General features: G+C 40.9%; 1 protein-coding gene across 5 annotated transcripts in view; it reads right to left on the minus strand.

Moving 5' to 3' along the window:
- Nucleotides 1–323: 323 nt before the first annotated feature.
- Nucleotides 324–25,197, minus strand: part of ANKIB1 (ankyrin repeat and IBR domain containing 1) — a 145,453-nt gene continuing 120,579 nt past the window's right edge. For 3 of the 5 annotated variants that reach the window (XM_090047056.1, XM_090047057.1, XM_090047058.1), the window contains 10 exons: nt 24,832–24,962; nt 18,746–18,880; nt 18,053–18,139; nt 17,889–17,955; nt 15,888–16,033; nt 13,961–14,139; nt 11,028–11,079; nt 5,659–5,770; nt 3,806–3,939; nt 324–3,466 (listed from right to left, as the gene is read on the minus strand). In XM_090047056.1, coding sequence (XP_089903182.1) covers nt 2,714–3,466; nt 3,806–3,939; nt 5,659–5,770; nt 11,028–11,079; nt 13,961–14,139; nt 15,888–16,033; nt 17,889–17,955; nt 18,053–18,139; nt 18,746–18,880; nt 24,832–24,962 — 1,796 coding nt within the window. In that variant the 3' untranslated portion in view covers nt 324–2,713. The remainder of the gene's footprint in view (nt 3,467–3,805; nt 3,940–5,658; nt 5,771–11,027; nt 11,080–13,960; nt 14,140–15,887; nt 16,034–17,888; nt 17,956–18,052; nt 18,140–18,745; nt 18,881–24,831; nt 24,963–25,197) is intronic. The other 2 variants (XM_090047059.1, XM_090047060.1) reach the window with 2 other exon arrangements.

Consider the following 25,197-nt stretch of genomic DNA (forward strand, 5'->3'; position numbering starts at 1 on the left):
GTCATTTTGAAAGTGGTTTATATGCACTAAGCTTCTGTTGTGTTACACATTTGAAATGGTTTTTGATCACTTATACTGGTTTATATTTAATTTCTGTCCCTAGCCTAGAGGTGAAACAAAATTCATTCTCTACTTTGGATTTTCTCTCTTAAGCCTTGTATAGGTAGACACCCAGTTGAACATTCTGCTTTTAAATATCAAAACACAACTGCTTCTATTTTCTGCAACTACCATCACAAAGGCCAAGGTCTGCCTCCTAAAAACAAGTGAACTAGTCCTATACACTTGCTAAAATAAAAGTCCAAAATGTAATGAGACAAAAGGAAAGAGTTTAAGTAATAAATGTTTAATCAAAGAAGTTTACATATTATTAACAGCATTCATTTGGCCAAACATCTACATGGTTGTAGTATCCTACTGTATATAAAGTGGGAATGTATCAAGTATAGACTATGAAAGTGCAAATAACAATTCAAGGTTAGAGTAATTTTTTATATTATAAAATTAACAGGTTTACAAAATAGTCTTGCCAAACTTTATTTTTGAACTGTAAAGTCAATGACTATGGTGTTAAAATAAGTACCAAGAAAATACAAATTGAATATGCTCATTTTCATGCTCATAAGAGTAACACAGAAACCATGGATATACTGCACAACCTAAACAAATTACAAAAAACCAGAACCCACAAACTTCACTATCTTCACAGAGAGAGCACTCTTACATTTCTTACTGTAGCTTTGCAAGACATCTCAACGCAATACACAGAATCTTTGTGAGAATCTTTCTATTTAGAAATTACAATTCAAGGACGCTACAAGTTAACTACTTGGAGACCAATTCATGATGCTAGTTCCTAAAGAACTATTTCAGTTTGTAGATTTTTATATCCTAGAACAGTTTAAAATAGAAGTTTTCTAAAGATGAGCAGGCTTCAATGATTATGTTGAGAATGGGGCAGCTAGAGAAGTTAGAAAAAATGGAATGGAATAGGAGAACACAGCCTCAAGCCATCCTCTCTAAAGACACTTCCAAAAGAAATACATTTTGTGGAGCCTGGAAATTGAATATTCTTTTTTGACATCTTACTAAAATGAACCCTCTAATTGCAAAGTTCAGAAATAGGATTTGCATGAAATAGTTATCAAAACTCTCACTTGAACTCACAGCAATCAATATATAAACTTTGCCATCATGATACTTGCTTATACACACGCAGTGAGAAACTTTAATATCAATAAATCTCTGGTAATACTCAAGCAAAACTAAAATGGAGTGCATATATTTTGCTTGTGTTATGACAGGTTTTGATTATATGCTAGTAAAACATCCATTACTCTAGTTGTAATTACATACTGTACCATTGTATCTCACTCACCACTAACTGTAGTTTTGATGCTTTTACATAAATCTAAAACCAGTATTTTCTTCACAGTACGACAACTAGGAAGATTTTTTTTCTTACACTAAACAGTAATCACACAGCAAATGATTATTGTGCAATTGAACAGATATCTAGCAGTGTTTTGTTTATGCAAAAACACTGGCTGAACATTTAGTCATTTACTGTAAAGGCAAGGCCATGGGTGGTTTTATGGAGGTCTTTGCAATTAATAGCATAGTTACTCCAGAACAGACAGTGAATCTGAATGACTTATTTAACTGTGGCAACTATCCATTTGGGTTAGGCAAAGGCACCGTAGCATGTTGCACAGATTATGGTGTTTGAACTTTAGTTGTGGGACTGGCTAACATAATGAAAATTTCATATTCCTATATTTTTATAAAATGTTACCATTAAAAGTAATTGCACTACTAGTGCATAGAATGCTTTGTAAAATTATGAAAACAAAGAACAATGATTGCACTTCCATTAAAGTGTCTCTTAAAATACAGCATAGCTGTTGCTAATTAGCTGTATTTTAATATTTAAAATAACTGTTTAACAGCAGCATTAGGTTTAATTAACTTAAGGTACAGGCTACATTTAAGTAAATGCAGTCACCATGGCAATAAATGCCAGTTAAATTTAAAGAAGCAATGCAACACAGTGGTATCTTTCACTGCTAAGAATTGTGATTACTTTGATAGAGGAACACTGTGCACTGTTATATTGGGTTACAGTTAGCTATTCACAGTTTGGCACATTTAGACTGTAAATAGACATGAAAAAATCTTTGATTTTAATGTGAACAGAATATCCATATTCTTGTTTCTGGAGCAGCACTAAAGAGAAGCATTAAATACCTCAATTCACACTGCTAATAAAACGGAAAGAGGAGTAAGGAAAAATTATGGAGAAACAAAAAATGGAAATGAATTACTAACCATTATTAGTTTGCTGAAAGACTGAGTTCTAAAAATGGAGTAAACTATGTTTTAGGATAAACAACCAAACTATTCAGTGTGAGCCTTTAATCCCTATTTTCAAGTTAAGGATCACCAAACTAAGGCTAAACAGATGCTGCAATGTATTAGGAATGTGGAGTAAGCCTACTCATTCCTTTTTCTTGAAAGGTTCAAATTATTAATTAATTAATTAATTAATTATTAATATGAAGAACTACACTTCAAGGGAACTCCTATGTATTCCATCTTTATGTCAATAGTTTATCATTGAGCCATAATTACATGGATCGAAGCTTCCATAATGCTTACTCCACACGCTGTACCATTTGTACTGCTATCCATATAAGCTCCAAAACTAACGTGTTCATACCAAATGTACATGTTCAATCCAATCATTTGAGGTTTGAGGAGTCTGACTTGAAACATCTTCTGAAGCATCCAGATGGCTAGTTGCTTCCCTGGTACAGTCACCACTTTGTGGTACAGTTTCACCTGGAATAATGCTTTCTTCAGAAGTACTCTCTTCTGTTTGGGTTCCTTTGCCTTCATTTTTGAGTGCATCCTCAAACAGTGCATGCTCTTCCTGAGGCTCCAGTCCTACACCTGTACGATTTGATTGCCCTCCTGACCCATCTTCAGTACTGGGTTGCTGTGAATCCTCATCGGTTTCTGAACTTGCTGAAGGAATTAGGGCAATACTTTGTGGGTTCATGTCATGGAACCAGGCCATAATGTTTCCAAGTAGATTTTCACTGGTGTTTGGGTCTTGGCTACTTGAATCAGCATCACTACACGTTGAATATAATCCACTTCTTGTATCGCTGCAAGGGTGTGAAGTAAGGCGATCAGTTGAAAATGGATCATTGCCCGCACCTAGTCTCATCAGATTATCACCAAGTTCAAACAGACCAGAGCTGCTCAAAGCAGCTCTTGGGCTATCTATATTTATGGGAGCTGAGTCCAGTCTTGTAGGTAAAGAGGTACCTATTGCTCCTAATGATGCTTCATTATTTAGGAAGTCTCTTGTTTCTTCGTCAATAGCCAGGCCAGATTCTTGCAATGACAACTGAATAGCAAGCAGAATGTTTGGGTCATCTTCATCCAAAGAACTCAGAGCCTATCAAGACATACAGGAGCACTTTTAGAAGAAGTACATTTTGCTTTTATAATATTCTGGATTAAAAACGAATCTACCCTTAAACCTGACATTTATTTATTACTGTTGCAAATTGTTTTCCAGAATCAATTATTCCCCAGATTGTTTTACATTTGTCCACATAATCTAGAAGTTGATTTGGTATCTTTATGTTATCTATATTATAGCCTTCGATTCCGCCCTTGTTGCACCAGAAAGGATCAGTTAACAAATTCAGGATTCAAAAAAATATGGTAAAGAGGAGAAACATTCAGGAATGCAAGCAAGCAAAGCAAACGGAAAGCAGATTAGGGAAGATACCTGAAGAGAATCCTGGTTTTCAGAGCGACTGACAGGGGTATAGTCATGAAGCGAAGAGCTGTGCAGAATACCCATAGAAGCTGAACTCACCATGGAGGTACCATGTCTTCTGCTGCTACCACCTTCCTGTGTATCTGTTCACATAATTTAAACAAAAGCATTTAGGACAAAGATGGAAATACTCCATTTTTCCTTTATTTTCTTCTATTTTTGCCTTCAAGTACATAGTTTTACTCAGCCTGGCCTGTACTAAGAAACATAGCGCAAGAAGCAGCTCAGTGCTAGGAGGAAGAACTCCTTCCCCAAGGGCTCTAATGAACTCTTGCTGGATTTGGAAAGAGATATTGGGAAAGAAAACAGCTACAGGAACCTTGCAGCAAATAGATCCCCTGGCTTTTTCTGAATATCACCATATGCAGATACCTATATGTATTCCCCTCCCAGCCACAATTCTTGTACAATGGAAAAGCATCAGTACTATTACTTTGGAAGCCTGCAAGGTGGGAGAAGGTGAGGGCTGATTTGCCTGTTTGTGCTTCTCTGCCTCTCCTTGAGCCCCCCCATTCATTTCTAAGTTTGCAGCACAATGGGATAAATAACCATTAATACACAAGTTTATAGGCAAGATTGTAGAAATACTTCTCAAACCCACTGGTGCATTAGAGAAAACAGAAAAAGGGCCAGAATATGGGATGCACTTACAAGTAATTTAATGGCACCTTTGGCCTTTTTTCTCTGTTCTTACACAGCTGTGAACAGAGAATCTTGCTCACTTTAACTTTTCCCATGATGTGTCAGTACCTCTAAGAGTAGTGTTGCTAGTGCTGTTTCTGTGCAGTCTAAGTGATATGACTGTTCCTCAAGAAAAAAAAGGGAATGATTACTGTTACTGCAAAAAAAAATATAAAAGCTTATTCTGGTTTCGATAAGCCAGGGACAAATACAGCTCTTTTGAAATAGGCAAGTGGAATTTTCACTGGAAAATTTAGAATGAAATAAAAGTGAGGCCCAACCAGATTATCCTTTAGTTAAAACTAATTTGGTGGTATAAAAAATTAAGTTACTTTTAGTCTTTGTTTTGAACTATGTGCATCACTATAATAACCGATACACTACTTTTAAGAATACATCACTCTCAATAGTAAATTTGATAACGGTCTTAATTTATTTCTTTAAACGAGTAAATTTTGGGTCTAAACTCCCTATCTGTATAACCATAAGTAAATAAAGAGGCATAAGGGTTGGAATCGAAATTGTCCTTCTTAAGAGTCTCAGTACACAGCTTTCAGATCTGAGGAATATGAGGTCCATAAGCCACTTATGCACCTTCATCATCTTGGACTGCTCCAGTGATTGGAGAGCTACCAGCAAAATTTAAACAGTTCGAAGAGGCTTTAAATTACAGTAGTATACAGAGGCTACTGCCCTGGCTGCAGCTTACCTAGGAATCTTCACAGTACTACATACTATGGCTCGCTGTCCGAGACTCCTATGCTGAAGCCTATCATCAACAGCCCCATGGCCATCCTTACAGTGCCTCCCTCAGGGGAAATCTTTTCTAGGTGGGCATAAAGGGGCTAGTGTTTAGGTAAGAATATTACACTATGTGCACTGTAGAAATTTTTCCCCCAGAAATACAAGTCTGCTGTAAGTAACTAAAGGCCTTGATCTTGTCAAGACAATGCTGAACCACCACAATAGAGCCATTAATACTACTCACTTAACTTTATGTGTACAAGTACAGGATTCGATTCTTACAGTGCAGCCAGAAGGATCAAGTGCTATATGTTAAACTCTTTTTAATTAGTCTTTGAAGGAAGAATCAGGGTGAACTGAAAAAGCAGGGTGCATACCTAATGTACTCTCACTAGGGTCATCAGGGTCTGGAGTATTACTGAGTAGACTGTGCATGTCCCCACGGCGACGCTGTCTGTGCCTTCTCCGATACTGAAATTCAGCATATTCCTGCATAAACCAAAAGTTACAAAACACAGGGCAGCATGCAGGAATATTTTTCTGATATAACAGGACATTTTTTATTTAAAAAAAAATGTGTGATTTTATACAGCTATAAAATCACCTGTGCTCAGAAACATCACTTGCAGGTTGCATCATGCAAGAAACTAAAATAAAAAAGGCAGCCGGTAACCCTAGGTCAAGAATATTATGAACTAGCAAAGAAGGCTACTTGTCAAGTTGCAGACACTTGAATACTTGCAATCTCCCTTTCTAAAGATTCCATAGACTGTTCATTTTGTCTAATGGCATTAATACCCAAATTCCTGTATTTTAGCTTTTAATAAAACGTAAACATAATGCATTAGAAATTTTCTCTCTGTTTTTGCCTACCCATACCATAAAAAGAGCCAACTTCAAGGGCCCAAACTAGTTCAGGAGTAGATGGATCTATCTTATGTCAATACCACATCTAATTGGAAACGGTATTTTTCTTATCCTAATTACAAAGTTACAAAGGGCCAAGTCAGTGTCATAGTGTTAATACTCCTAGTGTTTCTGAGTTAGAAGGCAAATAGATGTCCATGTTTTCATTTATTTGTTAAAATTAGTTTACAAGATAAAGTGAACATCTGATCTTGCAACTGAATTGCTAGCCCTGGAAGCAAAGTTGGACCTCACAGGTTCATTTTCAGATTGAGGCAGGATCACTGGCATGGTGAGGGTGGAAAGCACAGTCTTTTCTTGGTGTGGTGATTTATTTGCAAAACATGCCCACTTTATGTTTCCTTAAACATAGGTGGTAAAAATATACATAGGCATTAAACTGCTTTTCTGAAATCACACATACTGCTTATTTTCCTTCTTCCACCCCTGTATTTACATATAGTAAACCCCTGATTCATGAATTCCCTTGGACTGCATGGCACAGAAATGCAACCTAACCATTAAGACTCATCTGTACAGCTGCTCTGCATCATAAAAGAAGGTCAGAATTATTTAAAAGCCCAGACAAAAAAGAGCTTGCTGGTCCTCATAGCAATACTCTCCATGGCTTTCCAGGGCACTATTACTGCATGGTACTCTTCTATGGAGTGAAAGGGTGGATCTGGGTGGGGGAATACAGCAGGAGGGGCTGAGAGGGGGAGGCCAAGGGGAGTGCAATAAGTGTGGTTGCACCTCTCTTCCACCACTGCTAACCCTGGCCAAGTTCAGCAACTTGCACAGATGCCCCCGGTCAGTGGGGGAAATAGATAAGGGGGACCCACCCATTGCTGCCACTGTCCAAGCCTGACCCACTCCAGGTGCAGGCTGCAGGGAGCAGCTGCAAAGGATGCTGGGCTTGGCAGGGGACAGCAGTGGCAACAGGCAGGTTTCCTCTTCCTGCACATGCTCCCTACCACCCCCCTCCCCAAGTCTTCCACTGGCTGAGAAGCAGGTTCCAGAAGGAGGAACCACCCCATTACCACCACTGTCCCTGGTTGATACAGAAACAGGGGAAGACCCAGAGTTGCTCCTGCCTTGCTCTAGCCCAGAGGTCAGCAACCCCCAGCATGTGCTGAGCACGGCATGCAAGGCCATTTTGCTCAGCACACCACCGCCAGCCTGGGCTCTGGGCAGCTGCTGCCAACCATGGAGCCCAGTCTACTTGTAGCAGGGCTTGCAGCTGCCCAGCCACCTGTTGGGAGCAGCCTGGGCTTTGAGGCTGGGCAGCTGCAAGCCCTGCTACAAGTAGACTGGGCTCCATGGTTGGCAGCAGCTACCCAGAGCCTGGGTTGACTGCAGCCGGGAGGCTGCACATATCTGCTGCAGGCTCCGGCATTAGCTCCATACCAGCAGGTGCGTTCACGCCTCAGAGCAGATGGTGGGGGGAAGGGCCTGAGGTAGTGCAACTCCAGCCTCTCCCCTGCTGCTGGCACAGAGCTGATAACTGGGCTCTGGAGCCTGGCACAGCTTTTTGTAGCCAGCCTGGGCTCTGGGCAGCTGCAAACAGATGCACCAGGCTTCACAGCCCCAACATCAGCTCCATGCTGGTGGTGACTGCACATGCACTTCAGAAAGGACAGTGGGAGGGCTGTGCTGCCTCAGGCCCTATCCCCACCGTCCCCTCTGAGGTGTGCGTGCACCCGCCAGCATGGAGCTGATGCTGGAGCAGCTGTGTGCAGTATCCCAGCTGCTACTGGCCCAGGCTCTGGTAGCTGCTGCCAACCATGGAGCCTAGTCTGCTTGCAGCAAGGCTTACAGCTGAGCCTGCCTGACTTGCACCTGCTCTGACCCCAACCCTGGCACAGCCCCCACATGGCGATGAGGCTGATGCTGCCCCTTGCCAGGAGCACCACACCTTTTGCAGGCTTAGCTGTGCGGGGTGGATGTGTGGTTAGGCGGATGGGCAGGCTCTGGGCTAGGGCCTCGGCCAGCTGCGCTGCAGCCTGGGGCTGGCTCCCCAGGTAAACACAGGGGCTCTGGTGGGACCAGGGAATTGTTGGGTCGGATTTTGTCCAGTGGCCCAGGAGCCCGGCTTCATGCACTCACACAGCTGGTTCTGTACATTTGTCTGCCTCTGTCTGTGTGCGCACACATGTGTTCTGTGCCTCTGTCTGTGTGTCTGTTCTGGTTCTGTGTGCACATGGTTCTCTGTGTGCATGTGCATGTCTGGTTCTCTCTCTGCTCTCCTTTTTCTTTCTCCTTCTCTCCTCTTTCTCTTTTTTCTCTCTCTCATTGCAACATGCTCAACAAAAAAGGAATGCACAAAAACAAAGGCAATATTTATGAGTATTAAATATACTAATATGCAGTGCGTCCTGCCATGTATCCCCACTCCATGCTCATTTTGGTTTTCTGGCATGCCAGCACTCCAGCACCTTTCAAGATAGACGTGGTTTTTTTTGGCACTCTGGCCAAAAAACGTTGCCTAACCCTACTCTAGCCATAGGCTGCAGAAAGCAGCTGCATGAGGTGCTGGGCTTAGTCAGGGACAGCAACAGCGATGCACGAGTTCCTCTTTACAGCACCTGCTCCCCTGCCCAGTGGAGGACTCAGCGGTGCAGGGGGTGGGCAGTGAGCAGGCACTGGAAGAAAGAACCCGAGTGCCTGCCTGGCTTGAGTAGGGCAGGAGCAGCTCTGGGGCTCCCCCCCATATCTGTGCCAAGTAGGGACAGCAGCAGTAGTGGGAAGGTCCCCCCCTCTTCCTGTGCCTGCTCCCTGCCAGGCTCTCCATGTCCCCTGCTGGTCTGGGGACTTCAGCCATATCTTGTTCCCATCCCTCCATAGTCTGAGGGGCAGCAACCTGTGTCCTCTTTATTAAATCCTAGGTCCACCTATGGATTCAAACAATGTGCTGACATTGAGATATATGCAAGTCATAAGCATTTTTTACCACAATATGGCCTGACACTTGCATCACGTGGAGTCTCCCTGAGAACATGGGAACATACACAGCCTTAAGTTGAGATTTGTGACCCTCACTACTTGACCTTGAGACCTACTGACTTCTTTTACACCATGTAAAAATGCATATAATTTGGGGATTGTGAATGATAAGAAAAAGGCTGGAAAATCAGGCAGGTATCGTATGAAAGATTTTTTATTTGGTTGCAATAAAATCACATATTTCATCACTGACTATTTTAATGACAATTTTGGTTTCTTGAACTCAATATAGTTGTGGTTCAGACAACTATCTCCACTATTCCAGATAAAATGTTTTTTTCTGATTTTTTGGAAAGACTATGTCTTTTAGTAAAGGAAGTTTTAATCTTACTGCATGGAAGCATAGATTTTTCATTAACTGGACTAAATATATTCCTTTTTACTGAGAACATTAACATTTTATCTATTCTTGTTAGACTACTGTGATAGCATGGCCTGGAGTATGCAACTATCCTATTAATTGTCAGCAAAAGTACATAATTATGCCAGAATGACTGCCTACCGGATTTCACTGACAATATACACTGAGGACTGTATTATTTTCTCTACAAAAAGCCTTTAGCACAGGTGGTTGCAAGTATCTGGCAGCTAAAGAGCAAAGGGACCAATTTAAATCAGCCAGTGCCATAGTTGGGCAAAATATAAAAGCTAATCAACTGCCATCTTAAGATGACTGCCTCGATACTTTATTGATAAATAGAAGGTTTCCCTTTTCTAATCAGCCTTTTCTCCTACCCTGTTCCTCCTGTGATGTAACATCACAGTTAGCTGAGTGTCGTAAAACATTGAATTGTTTAGGAACAAAGGAAGGACCAAAGGAATTGGACAGGAGAAGCAAGCTGATTACTCTAAGGTGCAAGCGACTTTCTCAACAGCACGTTGCTAAGCCAGTAACAATAGAAAAGGAAATATATATATATATAAAAAAATGCATGGATTTTTTTCTAAAACAAGATAGTTTTCCAGGGTGCATGACCGGGATTAGCTCCGTTAAAAGAACAAAAAATAAAACCCACAAACAAACCAAGGAAACGCAGAGGTGAGACTACCCCTCTAACTGAGCTTTGATCCGAGACTGCTGAAATACATTAGAGGGAAGGGAAAAAAGGAAACTGCACGTATTTTACTTACTGCGGTGCTTTAAAAAAATCAAAAAAAAAAAAAAATCACACATTCTTTCTACATTTATAAATTTAAAACATTGCAATTTGAACTCCTCATCTTGTTAACAACTGTCCTCATAGAAAACGTGGTATCATTTGTGACACCAATCATGTAATAGAACTGTATGAGAAACAAATCAGTTTCCAGTTTGTTCTGATACTACTTTAGCATCCAGAGTTTGCTTAAAATTTAAACAAAACATTTAATTTTCAACCTTTAATATTTTTACTGGATTGTTAAATCACTGAAGGACAGAAGCTGCTGTACCAGTTTATTTAGGTTCTGTACTAGCCTGCTTTTGCATTCAAAGTAAAATTGCAGTTTTTATAAATTCATTATTAAAAATTGTCAAAAATGTAGGCAACAATTTATTCCTGGATTCTTGAATTACTGTGAGATTAGGAAAAAATTATGAAAAATGGCTAATCTGGTGCCAGCCATAAAAACCGTGTTTGCATTAGGCTCTTTGTTTAGACTTCCCGTACAATTAACCGTGCATATATTTCCTTCTATTGTGAAGCAAAGAAAATGGAAAGCTTAAACCAAACCTTGCCAAACTTGGTACAATTTGAAACAAAATCAGGAAGCTCTCCATGCAAGGTAGAATTATACCACAGTTTCCATAATATGCACAGCTACAGTATACTGAAGTTGTGAAAAATAAATAGGTTACCTCAGGTGATGCAAATCCTAAATATTCCCAATCCCATGTGCCACCAGCAAAGCTGTAAATTAAATCAAATACGTCATGTAATTTATGAGTAAAATATGAATAGTAGATTCTTACCAAGCTACAAAAGCTAACATTCACAACTCCTATTGTTTCATTCATATAAATGATTCAAAACACTGTAAAATTAAATTATTCAAATTTACTGAATGATTTACTAGTCTCAGTTATTATTTATAGGTTATGATGCAAGCCAGATATTTAATGTCTATCTTTAGTGGAAGGACATGGAATGGTGTCACAAGTACTTAGCTAGCCATTCATGGTTCCCAAAAGGAGATGCAAATCGCACTGTAAGAACCAGACCTATTACAATGATTAACCTGGACAGGAATCATTACAGCTATAATATAACAAGTTGCTTCGGGGTAGAACCTCAGAGTATGTCACTGTCCCTTATACTTACTATTATTACAATCTGCAATTCCATATATTTTCATGCAATGTTTAAAACAAAGTCAAAATTTAAAATGATTTCTGGGTTTAATATTGTTTTGCCATGAAAGGAAATAAAATCAGGGATAACCTCGTAACTAGATCAAACTTATAGCACCTGAAATAAGTAAAAATTTAGTCCAAACAAACCACACATAGCAAAAACAGCTGGCCTGAATCAGTTTAACAATCATTTTAAAACATTAGTGATATTTTATTCATAAGGAATTAACACTTCCTGCTTGTCAGCTGAGCTGATACAAATATTAGTATAATGGCAACACTAGCTGTAAGAATGAATGGCAATCTGACTAAAGCTGTATAGACTATGAATGGGAGTTTTTAGATTTCTAGCTAAATGAGGGAATCCATGACTTCCCTCCTCTATCATTTCCCAAACTTCAAGGATGGATTTCTGTCAAATCACGAACCATTTCCTTTACTGACACCGCTTCTGCATCTGTGTGGAAAAACTCAGCAACAAAACTAGACAGAAGACTTCATGAGAAACATGTCTGGTTTGGGGGTTCTGGTACCAATTTAAATTTTGGTGAGGTTCCTAAATGTATTGGATGTATGTATGAGATTAAGTGACACTGGGCACATCTACACCTTCAGCGATTCACCGTAATTACGGCGCATTAAGTTTAGTACCTGTTATTACAACTTCACAGTAGTACCAGCACATGGTTTTCTTGTGATGCTAATGCACAGGAGTCTAATTCTATGGAGCATTAGCCCAGCTTTTGGCAGGATCCACTAATATGCAGTAAAATTAGTCTACTGCACATTTAGTGTCTTTTGTAGAAGTGCCAACTGGCAGTTTAGTAGAGTCTCATAATTTGAAATTTAAGGTGAAAATGAGAGTGTAATTCAACACAATCCAAATGGGAAAAGAAACTTTGTTGAAACCATGATCTAGAACTACCAAAGTTGTCAGCTCTTTTAGGCATATCTCACTGTGTGTTTCAGAACAGCACTACTTAATACAGGGGTGGGCAATTATTTTGGATGGAGGGTTGCTTAACAAATTTTGGTGAGCTGTCAAGGGCTGCAAGGGTAGTCCCACCTCTTGACAGGTGCCCCACTGCCTGGGTGCCATCTAGTGACCAGAAGTCCTGCCCCCTAACCCCTGACTTGCCACCAGAATTCTCTCCCCTTGCCCAGGAAGTACTCCTTTTGGGAGGGAGGGTTGGGGTTACATATATATTGTATGTGGAGGGGAAAGTGGGTGTATGTGGCCTGTGTGTAGTTAGGGGAGTAAGTGGTTGGGGGTGCGTGAAAAGTGTGAGTGGGGCGTGTGTGGATGTCTGTGTGGGTGTGGTTGAGGCGTTGGGTGTATGGGACTGTTGGGTATGTGTGGGTATGGTGGGTGAGGTGTATGGAGGGCTGATGGGGGTGTATGTGTGGATGTATTGTGGGGTGTGTGTGGTTGAAGTGTTGGGTGTGTGTGGGTATGGTGGGGTTAGGTGTATGTGGATGTGCGTGGGTGTAGGGTGCATGTGTGAGTATGGTGGGGTGTGTGGGACAGTGTTGGGTGTGTATGGGTATGGTGTGGCGTAGGACATATGAGGGACTGTAGGTGCAGGTGTGGGGTGTGGTTGGGATGTGGGTAGGTTGGATGTGCAAATGTGGGGGGCTTCCTCCCTCCACTCTGCGATGTGGCTGAACCCTACTTCTCTGCAGGTGGAAGGAGGGAGATGGGGATCAGCACTGCCTGCCTGGCTTGCAGCATGCTGCAAAGGGCAGGAAAGCAGGAGCTGCTGGCAAGCAGCAAGAGAAGCCACACTTGCCTAGTGCAGCTCTGTCCCACACCTGCCTGGTGGCGCTGCAGTCAACCCATTCTGGCTCCTGCTGCTGCTTCCACCCCACCTGTCTGTCTGTGTTGCCTAGCAGGACTTTGTTAGCAGCTGAGCTCCTTCATGCCCCCCCACTGTATCCACACACTCCTCTGCTCAGCAGAGCAAGCAAGCAAGACCAAAGTGAGCTGCAGGCAGAGCCCACCCTGCTCCCCTCAACACTGCAGCTTCCCTTCTCTACCTGTGGCCTGGAGCACTGCAGCAGGGACAGGAGGAGTCGTCACTGGAGGCTGGGGGAGCCCAGCAGTTCCCTGGGTACTGGCAGCAGCAGTCCTGCCTGGAAGCTGTGCCTGTTGACCAGGGTTGGTACCCTCCGGGAGGGGAGGCTGGAAGCGCAGCAGGCGCTGCCCCAGGCAGGAACGGGTGGGACTCAGTCCCATGCAGAGTGCAGCAGGGGCAGCTGCTGGCAGGGCCAGATACAATTAATTGGTGGGTGCCTGCCTGCCTGCCAGGTGGATCCAAACAGCTGGTGGGTTGTATCCAGTTCGTGGGCTGTAACTTCCCCACCTCTGACTTAACAGGTCAACTCATAACCTGAACTTCTCAGGGTTTGCAAACCCTTAGATTTTACATTTAAGTTACCTGCGCCTGGGAGCTTCTGGTGAGTCAGCTGGAGCCACTCCACGGGCCACAGAAGCCAAGAACTCTTGCCTCTTTTGCTGCACAAGACATGCTGCCCGGATGATTTTATGACGAGGAGTACGAAGGTAAGGCCTGTTTACTTTCTGCGCCAGGTCTTCAGTGACCATTTCTAGGTCTGTCTGCAATAATTAAGAAATAAAGCAGGACATATGGTGGTACTGTAAAATAAAGCAGACAATTTTGCATGGGTAGCATGCTGCTATGAATAATTCTACTCTTCTGAAGATGCAATCTTGACAGGGGTGTAATCCCTGGTGTTGCCTCCTTAACAGGAAAGTCTCCTCAGCCCCAAAGAGTCTTTGTCTCTGAAGGCAGTGATGTACCAGGACTGTGCATCATCCTGACCAATACTGTGTCACTGTTTCCTGTATCCACCTGTTCTGTCTAATCTTATACTAGAAACTCTTTGGGACAAAGATGGTCTTTTGGTTCTATTTGATGCAGTGCATGGTACAATGGGAGTCCTGATCCTGGACTGGGGTTCCCAGCCATTACAGCAATACAGATAACTAACAATGATAGCACTAGTAACAGCAGCACTAGTTGGTAGGGAGTGAGAAATGCCATCTTGTGGTGAGTGTTTGCCACCCTCTGCAAGATGAAATAAGAAACTGTCCCAATTCTCCTCTGTTCCTTATTTGAGGAAACCGGTGAAGAGCTTTCTGTGGGAAAAAAAAATCATCTTGATGAGATTTTTCACTTGCCACACACCCCTATACTCATCTGTGGATTATTTTCTTTGATACTTGCAATTATAATTATAATGTATTTTGGAGCATTTTTGGATATGATTAATCTTTTTAAATTGCCTTAAAGAGTTTCACCTACTGTACAAAGGGGCTGATGGAATTGTTAAAAAGGCACTGTTTATATGCAGTACAAAGTTTATCCTCTACTGTAGTCCATGGCCACTGCTGTCTGGACCCAAAATGTCTGTCTTTATTAGATTTATATCCTATCCTGTCCTATCCTATCCTATCCAAAAGGCTCAGAGTGACTTACAATAAAGAAACAACTGACAGACAGGATTCTCAAAACATCCCCCAAAACCCCGAGAACTCCAACTCCCCTCCTCCCCGCCTGTACCTCCACACAAGCCCTCTTGCCAATACCAACAATTCCTAGCAACCATCACTCCCATCAAGAAACAAGAAATCTCTTCCCATCCTCCTACCAGAAAGTCCTCCCATGTCCTCCCACATTCCCTCTAAGCCTGCGGTTCCCCACTACAGAGAGGCTGAGGCTGTCAATCCCTCCCAACCCCGTTCCCCACACATTAACACCCCCAAGCACAACACTGAACTCAGAACCCTAAATAAAACAGCAAAAGAAAGGACCTTCGTGCCCCACCTTGGCCACTGTCAAAGGGCGCCCTTAAGCAAGACCTGGCCAGGGAGGCCTGGTAGCTTTGTAGGAGCTGCAGGCTCGCCAGGTCCTTCTCCTTCCTTTAGGGTGATAAAGATAGCACCTGGCTGGACCTCAGCACTCCCCCAAATGGGAGGAAGATGGGAAGAGGGAGTTTTAAGTAATCCCTCTCTTTTCATAAAGCTGGAATTGCTTTTTCATTGCCAACCTGAAGTAAAATATACTGCTCTTCAGAATATAGTGTTTCAGCCCTGCCAAAATTGCTCTTCACTCAAGTCTCTCCTATAAGACCACAATTTGTCACAGAGATTTTTGAAAAAGAATTTAAAAAACCCACCAGTTTAATGCTAGAGAAGAAACAAGAGTTAAACATATTTCTTTTCATATGATCACAAGTATGAACTAAGTTGGAGATGTTTATATAGTCAAAATGACAATATACTATGGATAACTAATACTGCAAGAAAATTATGTGATAAAAAGTAAAATCTGAATATTTTACCTGCATCAGTTCAAATATTTCTTTCTTTGTGCTTTTAGGTTCCAAAAAGAATCCATAGGGATAAGAACACTTGAGAATACGGCGAGTTTTTAGAAGCTCTTGTACTGCATCTTCAATGAAAGTGGTATCTGGACAGCCTCCTTCAGCTGTAAGGCAACACTAGCATTGAAAAAAACATGTTTCTGCTGAGCTCAATTTTACTTTCACTGTCAAGAGATTCTTCCCAAAGTAGAATAAATGTATTCTCAGGTCAGTTCGCAAATATTTGCTGAAAAAAAACTCCACTCCAGGCTGTAAATGATTTTGGTGCATCTATAGTCAGCTTATTCAAGTGATCGCCCATATTTACTTGAGTCCAAGACAAGCCCCCCATTCAGCATGGGGGGGGAAGAGCCCCTCATCTCAGATTCAAGTACAAGGCAGGGGCAGGAGGCCCCTGCAGCTCTGATTCCAGCCCTCACCTGGGCTCAGAGTCAGAGCTAGATAGCCTCATCTCCATCCCCCCACCTGCCCCCTGCCTCTTCCCCTTACCCTAAGTTGCAGCTCTAGCCCCCGGACATAGAGAACATGGCTGGTCCAACCCCTGCCCAGCCTGGTAGCAGTGGCGGTAGCAGCTCTGGCCCCAGCGTGAGCCAGTCTTGGAGCGGGAGTTGCTGCCACTACAACTGCTGCTCTCTGGCTGGGTGGGGGCCGAAGCCAGCATGTACTTCATGCCCCTGGCCAGAGCAGGAACTGCACTGTTACTGAGGGGAAGGGCAAATAGTGGGAGGGGGGCGGGAAATGCACATATATGGCAGGGCAGACATCAGGTTGGACAAGTGGGGGACAGGCATTGGGGGGTGGGGTCACAAGCAGCAGGGAGTGCAAGGAATCACAAGTGCTGGGGGGGCAGGGGTGATGAGAGCAAGGGGTGAGGGGAACAGGGGGCAGGGTCCAGGGAACAAGAGACAGGGGTTAGGCTGCTTGACTGCTCTGCCATCTGCCCCTCTGTTGCTGCTTGCCTACTTGCTGCTGCTTCTTCCACTGGAGCAGAGGTGGAGGAGGGGAGGGAAATGTAAGACAACGCTCCAATAATTATAGTCTATGCATAGAAAATTACTGGGAGGGCCGTCCTGAATTGGAAGTCATCTAGGATTTGTGTATATAAAATATTCCCTATGCTCACTCAGGAGCTTGCTTGCTTGTTTTGTAAGTTAAAAAAAATACCATAAAGCCCAAAAATAGTCTAGCCATGAAAAACAGATAGCTTGATTGCTTGGGCCACCTGGGTAAAACTGACCAGAGGTCTGGATTCTCATTCCTCCAGTGGGAATTCATGCAGTTTCTACACAAAGACAAATTTCAGTCTGCACGAGCAGAGGTCATTGTGCAATCAAGGATTTATTGTTTTTTCTTTATTATATGTAGATTTTTCTATGAAGTAAGGAAATAAACTGATTCAGAACAGATACCTGAATAACAAACTTTATATAAAAAACTGTGCTGTGCATTGGCTGTTCACATGAATGCATTTCCTCACTATTAACCGGTTACTGTTGTAAAAAGGAAGGGCTTTCTGTATACAGCATATATACTGTACTTTCTAATGCACCTTGGGATCCTGAAGGGTGAAATTCACTATATAAATGTACAATACTAATAGTGTGATTTCAAATATATTCATTAATTTAATATTTTGCCCTGCCTGCCAGGTACTCTAGTAAAGAAGTGTTTAATAAATATATGGAAACAAGGGTGAGTAATTGGTACACACTGATATTAAAAGAGAATAATTATCAGTCAAGGACTCAGGGAAACACCATATTAACCAGAACTGGTTAAAGATGAAAACTGAGAAGATGAAATGTGCAGTAGTAGCAGTCTGAAATAACTGATTTATTGTAAGCATCAATATGAATAAAGAACAAAACTGAAAAAGAGCAAAATTTTTGTTTAGTGTAGAGATATTTGACTTCAGATTACCATTACAGATCACAGCAAATACTAACAAACACCACTTACTTCCACTGAGTGCTCTACTCAGCTGCTCCATCTTTTCTTTGGCTGTTTTTAGAAGGCGCTGTTCTAACTGAAAATAAGGGAAATAAATAAAATACAATAAACTACTCTAATTTCTGGACTAATAAAGTAAGAACAAACATTTCCAGAAATGCTTGGGGCCACACCTGATAGCTGAGTTCATGGTTCTTAAACCGCGTGTAATAGTGCATAAACCTGTCAAGTTCTTGAAATCTTCTGTGTTTCTTCTCAGCCTAGAAAATTATAAAACAAAAAAACCCCAAAAAATCAAATACGAGTAACTCATCCAACCTATTTTACAATCATTAACAAATACAACTGTGTGCTCAACTGCTTGCATTAGAGGAAATATTAAAAATTTTGTACACAAATAACAGGGGATGTGGCATATCTAAAATAGGCAAAAATGAAACTTCTAAAACTCATAAATCTAATAGAGGTAGACATTAGGACTGTGGAATTTTTTTGCGTCTAGAAGTCAGTTTAAGCAGAAGGCTTCAAAATACGTGAAAACATTAAGATACTTCTGTCAGGCACAGCAGGTAACTGAATTAGTAATATACCTATTTGAGAGAATGGTAACCAAAGTGTAGAGAAATACAAGGACAAGTCACCCAGTAGGCAAATCCAAGAACTGAATAATTCCCATGCCTAAATCAAACCTAGGCACCATCTTCTTCCCATCATTTTCATATGATATTTAGAGTTAACATTTTTCCACCTAGAACCTTAGATGGGAAAAAAGTGAAATTCAAACAAATGCTTCTTCATTAAATCTATTCATAATGCTACATAAGACAGAAAATTACTGCCCAAGTACTTTAAGTTTAAATACTTACCTCTACCGTCATTTCCTTGGATTGTTCCTCTACATGCTGAATAACTTCATAGCGAGTACATCTGTAATAGCCTCCAGTAGAAGAGCTATGTTTTTTCCATTCTTCTAGGCAAATCCAGCAAAAATCGTATTTGCACTTCAGAAGAAGAAAAAAAAATCTGAGAATTTTTACCTCCAAGTATGTTACAGATTTTGCAAAGTGACTCTTCCAAAATCAAGGGAAACAACAGAGTTCACAGAAACAGTACAATTCCCAGGGAGTTCATGGCCAAGAAATGCCCAAGAATGCTGCCAGTACACACATTGTAAGAGGTCTAGGTGCCATGTGAAAGTGCGTAACTTCTTGCAGGGAAAGCTCTGGATGCTACAGGGAAAGTTTCAGGTGAGTATAGTGGAACAACAGTTTAAACAGAGCTGGCTGGGAATTTTTTTTAAAGACTGAAAAAACTAGATAGGCTGATACAGAAACAGTTCACAGAATCCGAGTAGAGAGATGGTACGCTTCACTGTCATTCCTCACAGAACCCTTTCTGCCTCAAGGAATGTTTGTATCTGTTGCTACCCGTTTTTCCCCTGGTATTTCTTATATTTGTCTCTTTATCCCTGACTCTTCCTTGCCAATCTGGAAAAAGGGAGCAGGGACACAGCTGAAACCTTCACCACTTTTCAGCGCTGACAACTGAATCAGCATGAAGTTCTGGCACTAATTCTGGGACCAGCTTTTCATCCCCCACACAATACTGCTGCACTATTCTAAATCTTTCAAAGCTGAAAGAAGTCCTCCAGGAGCTTCTAGCACCCTCTGTGCAGTCTGTCAGATGGGATCCAATTTCTCTTTCCTTGACACAGACTGCCCCACTAGTACTGGACCATTAGATCTTCTCCAGCGTGCTGCGCGTTGTTGTAGACCTGCTTCTTGATGAAAGATTCTTAGGAGTCCTCCTTATCAAATGCCACTTTTGCATGTTCTGTTCCCTGCTCACTTGAGGATGCTGGCGGTTGCTGGGACTTAAGAATGTCAGAATTAGATGGGACCTCAAGGGGTTGTATTAACCCCCAGCATGAATGCAGGAATGCTATTCCTAACCTATCTTTGTCAAATGCTTCTCCAGCCGTCTCCTGAAACCCTCCAATGATGATGGTTCTACGGCTTCCCTCGGTAGTCTGTTCTACTGCTTCACTCTCCTAACCATCAGGAAGTTTTCCTGAGATCTATTTTGTATCTGCTATGTTGCAAAACAAAACATTGTTTCATGTCCTGTCCTATGCAGCAAGGGAGAACAATTATTCTTCTCCTCCGTTATGGCAGCTTTTCAAATATTTGAAAACTGCTGTAATGTCCCCCTTTAGCCTACTTTTCTCCAAGCTAACCAAACTTGGCTCTCTCACCCTTTCATTGTACAACTTTCTTGGCAACCTCTCTTACCATTTTTGTCACTCAATTCTGGATCCTCTCCAACTTCTCCATACACTCCTTAAAATGTGGAGCCCAGAACTATATACAATACTTTAGATGAAGCATAAGCAACAACTAATAGAGAGGCCCTATAAACTTCTTGTATATTATAATTTATAATCTCCTGTTGATGAAGCTCCAGATTATATTTGCACTTGTCACATTGCTGACTCATGTTGAATCTTGATCCATTAAAACCCCCAGATCCTTCTTAGCAACACTGCTGTTCAGCTAGCTATTTTCCATTCTGTATGCCTGTGTTTAGTTATTTTTCCCTAGACAGAGCATTTTACATTTGTCTGCAGTGAACTTTTTTCTGCTGTCATTGATCCCACTTTCCAATCTATCAGGATCCTTCTGCAATCTACTCCTTTCCTCCAAAGTGTTTGCAGTTCTTCCCAGTTTTGTGTCACCTGCCAACTTGATATGGAAGCTCTCTATTCCACCATTCAAATAATTTAGACATGTTAAACAGCACTGAAGCAAAGACAGACCCTTGTGGAGCCCTTTCTTGAAACCTCCTGCCATTTGAACACCTAAGCTCTGCTTGCAGTTATTCAGCATTTATGTAACTACCTGACACCACTTTTATCCAGCCCACATTTCAGTTTACTTAGTAGTTATGGTTTTGGAGTTGGTTTACAGACAATTTTCAAGATTTCAATTTTCATGCCTATTTGGACTAGGTACATTTTTCAGAATCTCAAAAATTCTCCGAGGACAGGGAAACGGGTCCCACACAGTTCTAGTGTGATCTACATTAATAAATTAAGAGTCACCTTGCTGCCTTGAGCTGCTAGCTTGACATCTTAGTAGTGCAGCCTGTGAACAAACATGAATAAGCAAGTGGTATGCCTCACTGCTATGGTAGAAACTAAAAGTATATGTTTTACCCACCAAATTACTAAACTATCATAGTCTAAAAAACTGAGGCAGAAGGCAGGACAGGGTGGCACCATAGAAACTACCCTTCCTCCGGTCACCTGATGCCTGAAAACTTGTCCAACACCTCTCCCAACTATACAGGTGGTCCAATAAAAGGTATCACATAAAAGCCTTGTTCTCGACATTTCCTGGACCATCATGACTTCAAAAACACCCCCAGCAAAATGTACAATTTCTCTCAGTCAATTTTGTGTCACTTTTAATAGTCACCTTTAATATCCTGCAGAAGCTTTTAATACTTTAAATTATAACTGCTAAATTAAATCCCTTGCTTTTGCAAATTCCATCTCAAAAGTGGCACAGTGCTGGAGACGCAATACTTGACTGAAGGCTTCTTGGTATTGTATTGTCATATCTTTGTTCTTTCAAATGCTTGTACTGTTCCTGTTTGTTTATAAAGATGAGATGAAGAGACTGAGGGAAGTGTTGAGAGTGTGTATGTAACAGACTGGAACCGTGTATACTATTTTATAATGTTAAGAGTAGAAATGTAAAATGGTAAGAGGAGTGAGCGGGTTAGTTCACAGAAATATATTTTTCTTATTTCACTATCGTCTCATTGGCAGTGAAAGACATCTCTTTCAATGGGATGTGGCTGGATTCAAATACCTCCCACTGTCATTTTCATTTGGCTCACTGTCTTCATGGGATGGCCTGGGTAGCAACTTCAACTAATGAGCATGCATATGCACCAGAGCTAAATTTTTCTTCTATCTAATGAATCTATAGCTTACTACTTGGCGGCACAAGTTTCTCAGAATATTTTTACAGTTAGTTTTAATTCCCTTTATTCAATTCGCTTTTGGAGATATCCCTTTAGTTCCAGTGAAGGTAAATAATAACTGAAGCGCTGCATGAAATTAGTCCAGATATTCTGGTTTCTAGAAAAAAGTCATATAGCTCTTAAAATGAGTTTTTTAAAACTCAAATTGTTCTTAAAAAGAGAATTTAAATTTTCATTAAAGGCCCTGTCTTTTCTGCTTATTTCCTTCTGAGCTTGTCTTTCTTGCTCATTATTTGCTTTTTGACCAAAAGATTCCAGATGTAGTCTATCTTCTAGTATTACATTTATAATTTGTAATTAAAGCCTTCCATTAAAATATTCACTACAAGAATAACAATAACTATTACTAATATGCATCTTTCAGAACCTAATATAAAATTAAATAGCAAAGAGGTTTCTGAATTAGATGTTGTGATCCCAAATGAGATTGCAATGCTTATAGGCTTCATAAGTCCCATGGATATTCTACTGGAAGAGCTGGGTGTACACCAGAAGAGGTGCCACAAGCTGACTGGAAATGTGATTGTGAACCTGAAAAGACTAATGGTATGGCATTCATGTAAACATATGTGGAAATAATAAATAACGGATTATGGCTAAGGAAGTGCCATCCTCATTGACACTTCTGGTGTTTGCTGCTAACTGACAGTGAGAATGAATTGCCTAGGAACTTTCTTAATTCACATGAACATTTTATTAAAAGTAACCCACAACTTAGGTATTCAGATTACTATATATGCCAGGCATTAAACCTTTGAAAAGAATAGTTAGCACTCTCCTCAGATTTAGCAACTTAAAATTAAAATAGCAAATAATAATATTTTAATAATAATTTTGCCTCAGTATTGATATCTTCACAATGTGCATAATGAACCCTATGTTTCCCCATGTATATTAACGGGAACTCAAAAGACCTGGGGAGACAGCAAGAGAAATCCTTAGTAACTTTGGAGTAGATAAGGAATAAAGGATAGCCTGATTCGAGAGGCTGACAGAAAACACAATGACTCACCAGAATCAAACATTTAGGATCAGATTTTCTACTTATTCTGGGCTATGTTGAGACAGAACGCAATGTGGCAGCCAGGAGCCAGTTGTGGCTCTCTGCTCCTCAGTGGCTAAGCTCCAGCAGAATTGAGAAGCAGGGAACAGATTTTACAGATTTTAACTTCTGTTAAAGGGAGAAGTTAATAGACCCTTTATGCTAAGGATTAAAACAATGCAAGAGAAGTCCAGCTCCACAACATGTCACTTGTAGAATGCCTTGGTAACCTTTCCCCAATCTTCTACCTCCTTCCCTTCCCCTACAGCCAAGGGGAAGCTGGTGCAAGAGGTGGTAAAGCTATCTCAGGTAGCTTTCTGCTTCTCTTGAAGAATTCATCCCTGGTTCTCTGGCTGTTTTAGAACTACTTTACACAGCTTATAAAATTAAGTTACCTTAGAAAACTGGGGAATTTGGTCCTTAATCACCACCTCAAGAACTGAAGTACGTTTAATGGTGAAATCCAAACAAGCCTAGAATATATAACACTTGCTCCAGTTGGGATGAGTTCAGTGGCAAAAATTACCATCAAGTAAGTGAAAAGAATTCAAGCTACATCCAAACATTTCAGCCATTCAGATCCTTCTATGACTGATTATTTCAACTATTCATCCTTACCACCTAGATAGGAACTTATATTCTGGAAAATTTCAAACTCAATTGAATAATGTAGGCTTGACATCTTTAACAACTGAATTATGAATTCTCTTCTTTAAGATCATTTGTGAAGAGAAAAAGATAAATGGGAAACTTAGAAAGAACCAGAGTGTGACAGGTTCTGTTTTTGCTGGGAGTAAAAAACCCTCCTATACAGAAGTGGGGAAAAGTGAGAGGGAGTGTACAATCGCAGCAAAATTAAAAGGACATTTGGGTGGCTAAGCAAGAAAGCAAGCTAGCCTGCTTTTTGGAAAGACAAAACAAAAAAGGGAAATATTATCATTTTCTAACCAGAGGCCTATTTTATTAGAAGCTAACTATCTATATCAAATATGGGTTTAAATCATGACTGACATGTCCTCTTCTCCATCTGAAAACTGCATGTTAGCAAATAGACAGGATATTAGCCATGCTTATGTAAAACAAGTATTCAAGAACAAGACTATATTTTGCTGTTCCAAATATTGATGTAATACTCCAGATGAATATTAGCTCATTTGGGGGAAAAGGATGGCTAAAATGATTGTGACACTAGTACAAAATATTTTCTATTTCTGTAATGTGCTGCAAACTCATGAGTAATTCTCTGGCTACTGTTACCCTAAGTCTCTCTTGGTACCAAGGCTCTGGATTTCTCACTCATATTGAATATTTTGTTTGTTTTTTTTCCAGGCTGACATTATTTTAATATTTTCTGTTCAAGTCTGTTATCACCTTAGTTCACTTTGTACTATTTTCTTCATCTTCATTAGCATTTACAACTGCTAAACATTTCATACCATTGGCAAATTAAATATGCTTTTCACTTTCTCTTCTAGCTCATTAATGAAGATTAAATTATACAAAAAGCTGTAGGGTTCTCTAAACCATTCCTCCCACTTCACTGCTAATCATTTATTTTTGTTTATAATAATTCCATCAGTTGTACATACATGTGGCTACATCCTTTGTCAATCCAATTTGGAGCTGGTAAGAAAAATTTCATGTAATATTATATAGCAAAACTTTCACTTGTATCCAAGTATGTTATATTTGCAGCTTCTCTCCATCTGTGAAAGCTGTATTTCTATTTACAGGCTCTACTAGCCTCTATACATGATATTTTAGAGGCTTTATATGTTTGCATTTATGAATTAAACACATATATGTATGCAAACAATCTGACTTACAACTTCTACCGAAAATAACAGGGGTCCTTCTTACCTTAGCACACTGCATGTGGTTGCAGCCCTCATTCTTCTGAATTGGAGATTTGCAGTTAGCACATGGTTTGGAGTTAGTTAGCAACCACAGGCAGTTGGCAGCATCTTCATAAGCCTCACTAACCCCCACAACTTTGTAGGGAAAAAATAACAGGAAAGTTAAGATTATACTCATGTAACCTTTTGTGTATAACAAGTAGTGTTTCCCTAATTGCTGACGGTGTGCATTAACTCAGCGTCCTCCTGGTCCCTGTACTCCCTGGTCCGGATACCATTTCCACCACTGCTCTCCTGCTGCTAGAGTCTCTGGGATCCCTCCCTTCCCCAGCCTCCAGCTTCTACATCCTGTCCCCAACTCCAGGGGGTA

The sequence above is a fragment of the Crocodylus siamensis genome, chromosome 5, assembly GCF_052110815.1.
Source record: "Crocodylus siamensis isolate JL-2025a chromosome 5, ASM5211081v1, whole genome shotgun sequence".
In the NCBI taxonomy this organism is placed as follows: Eukaryota; Metazoa; Chordata; order Crocodylia; family Crocodylidae; genus Crocodylus; species Crocodylus siamensis.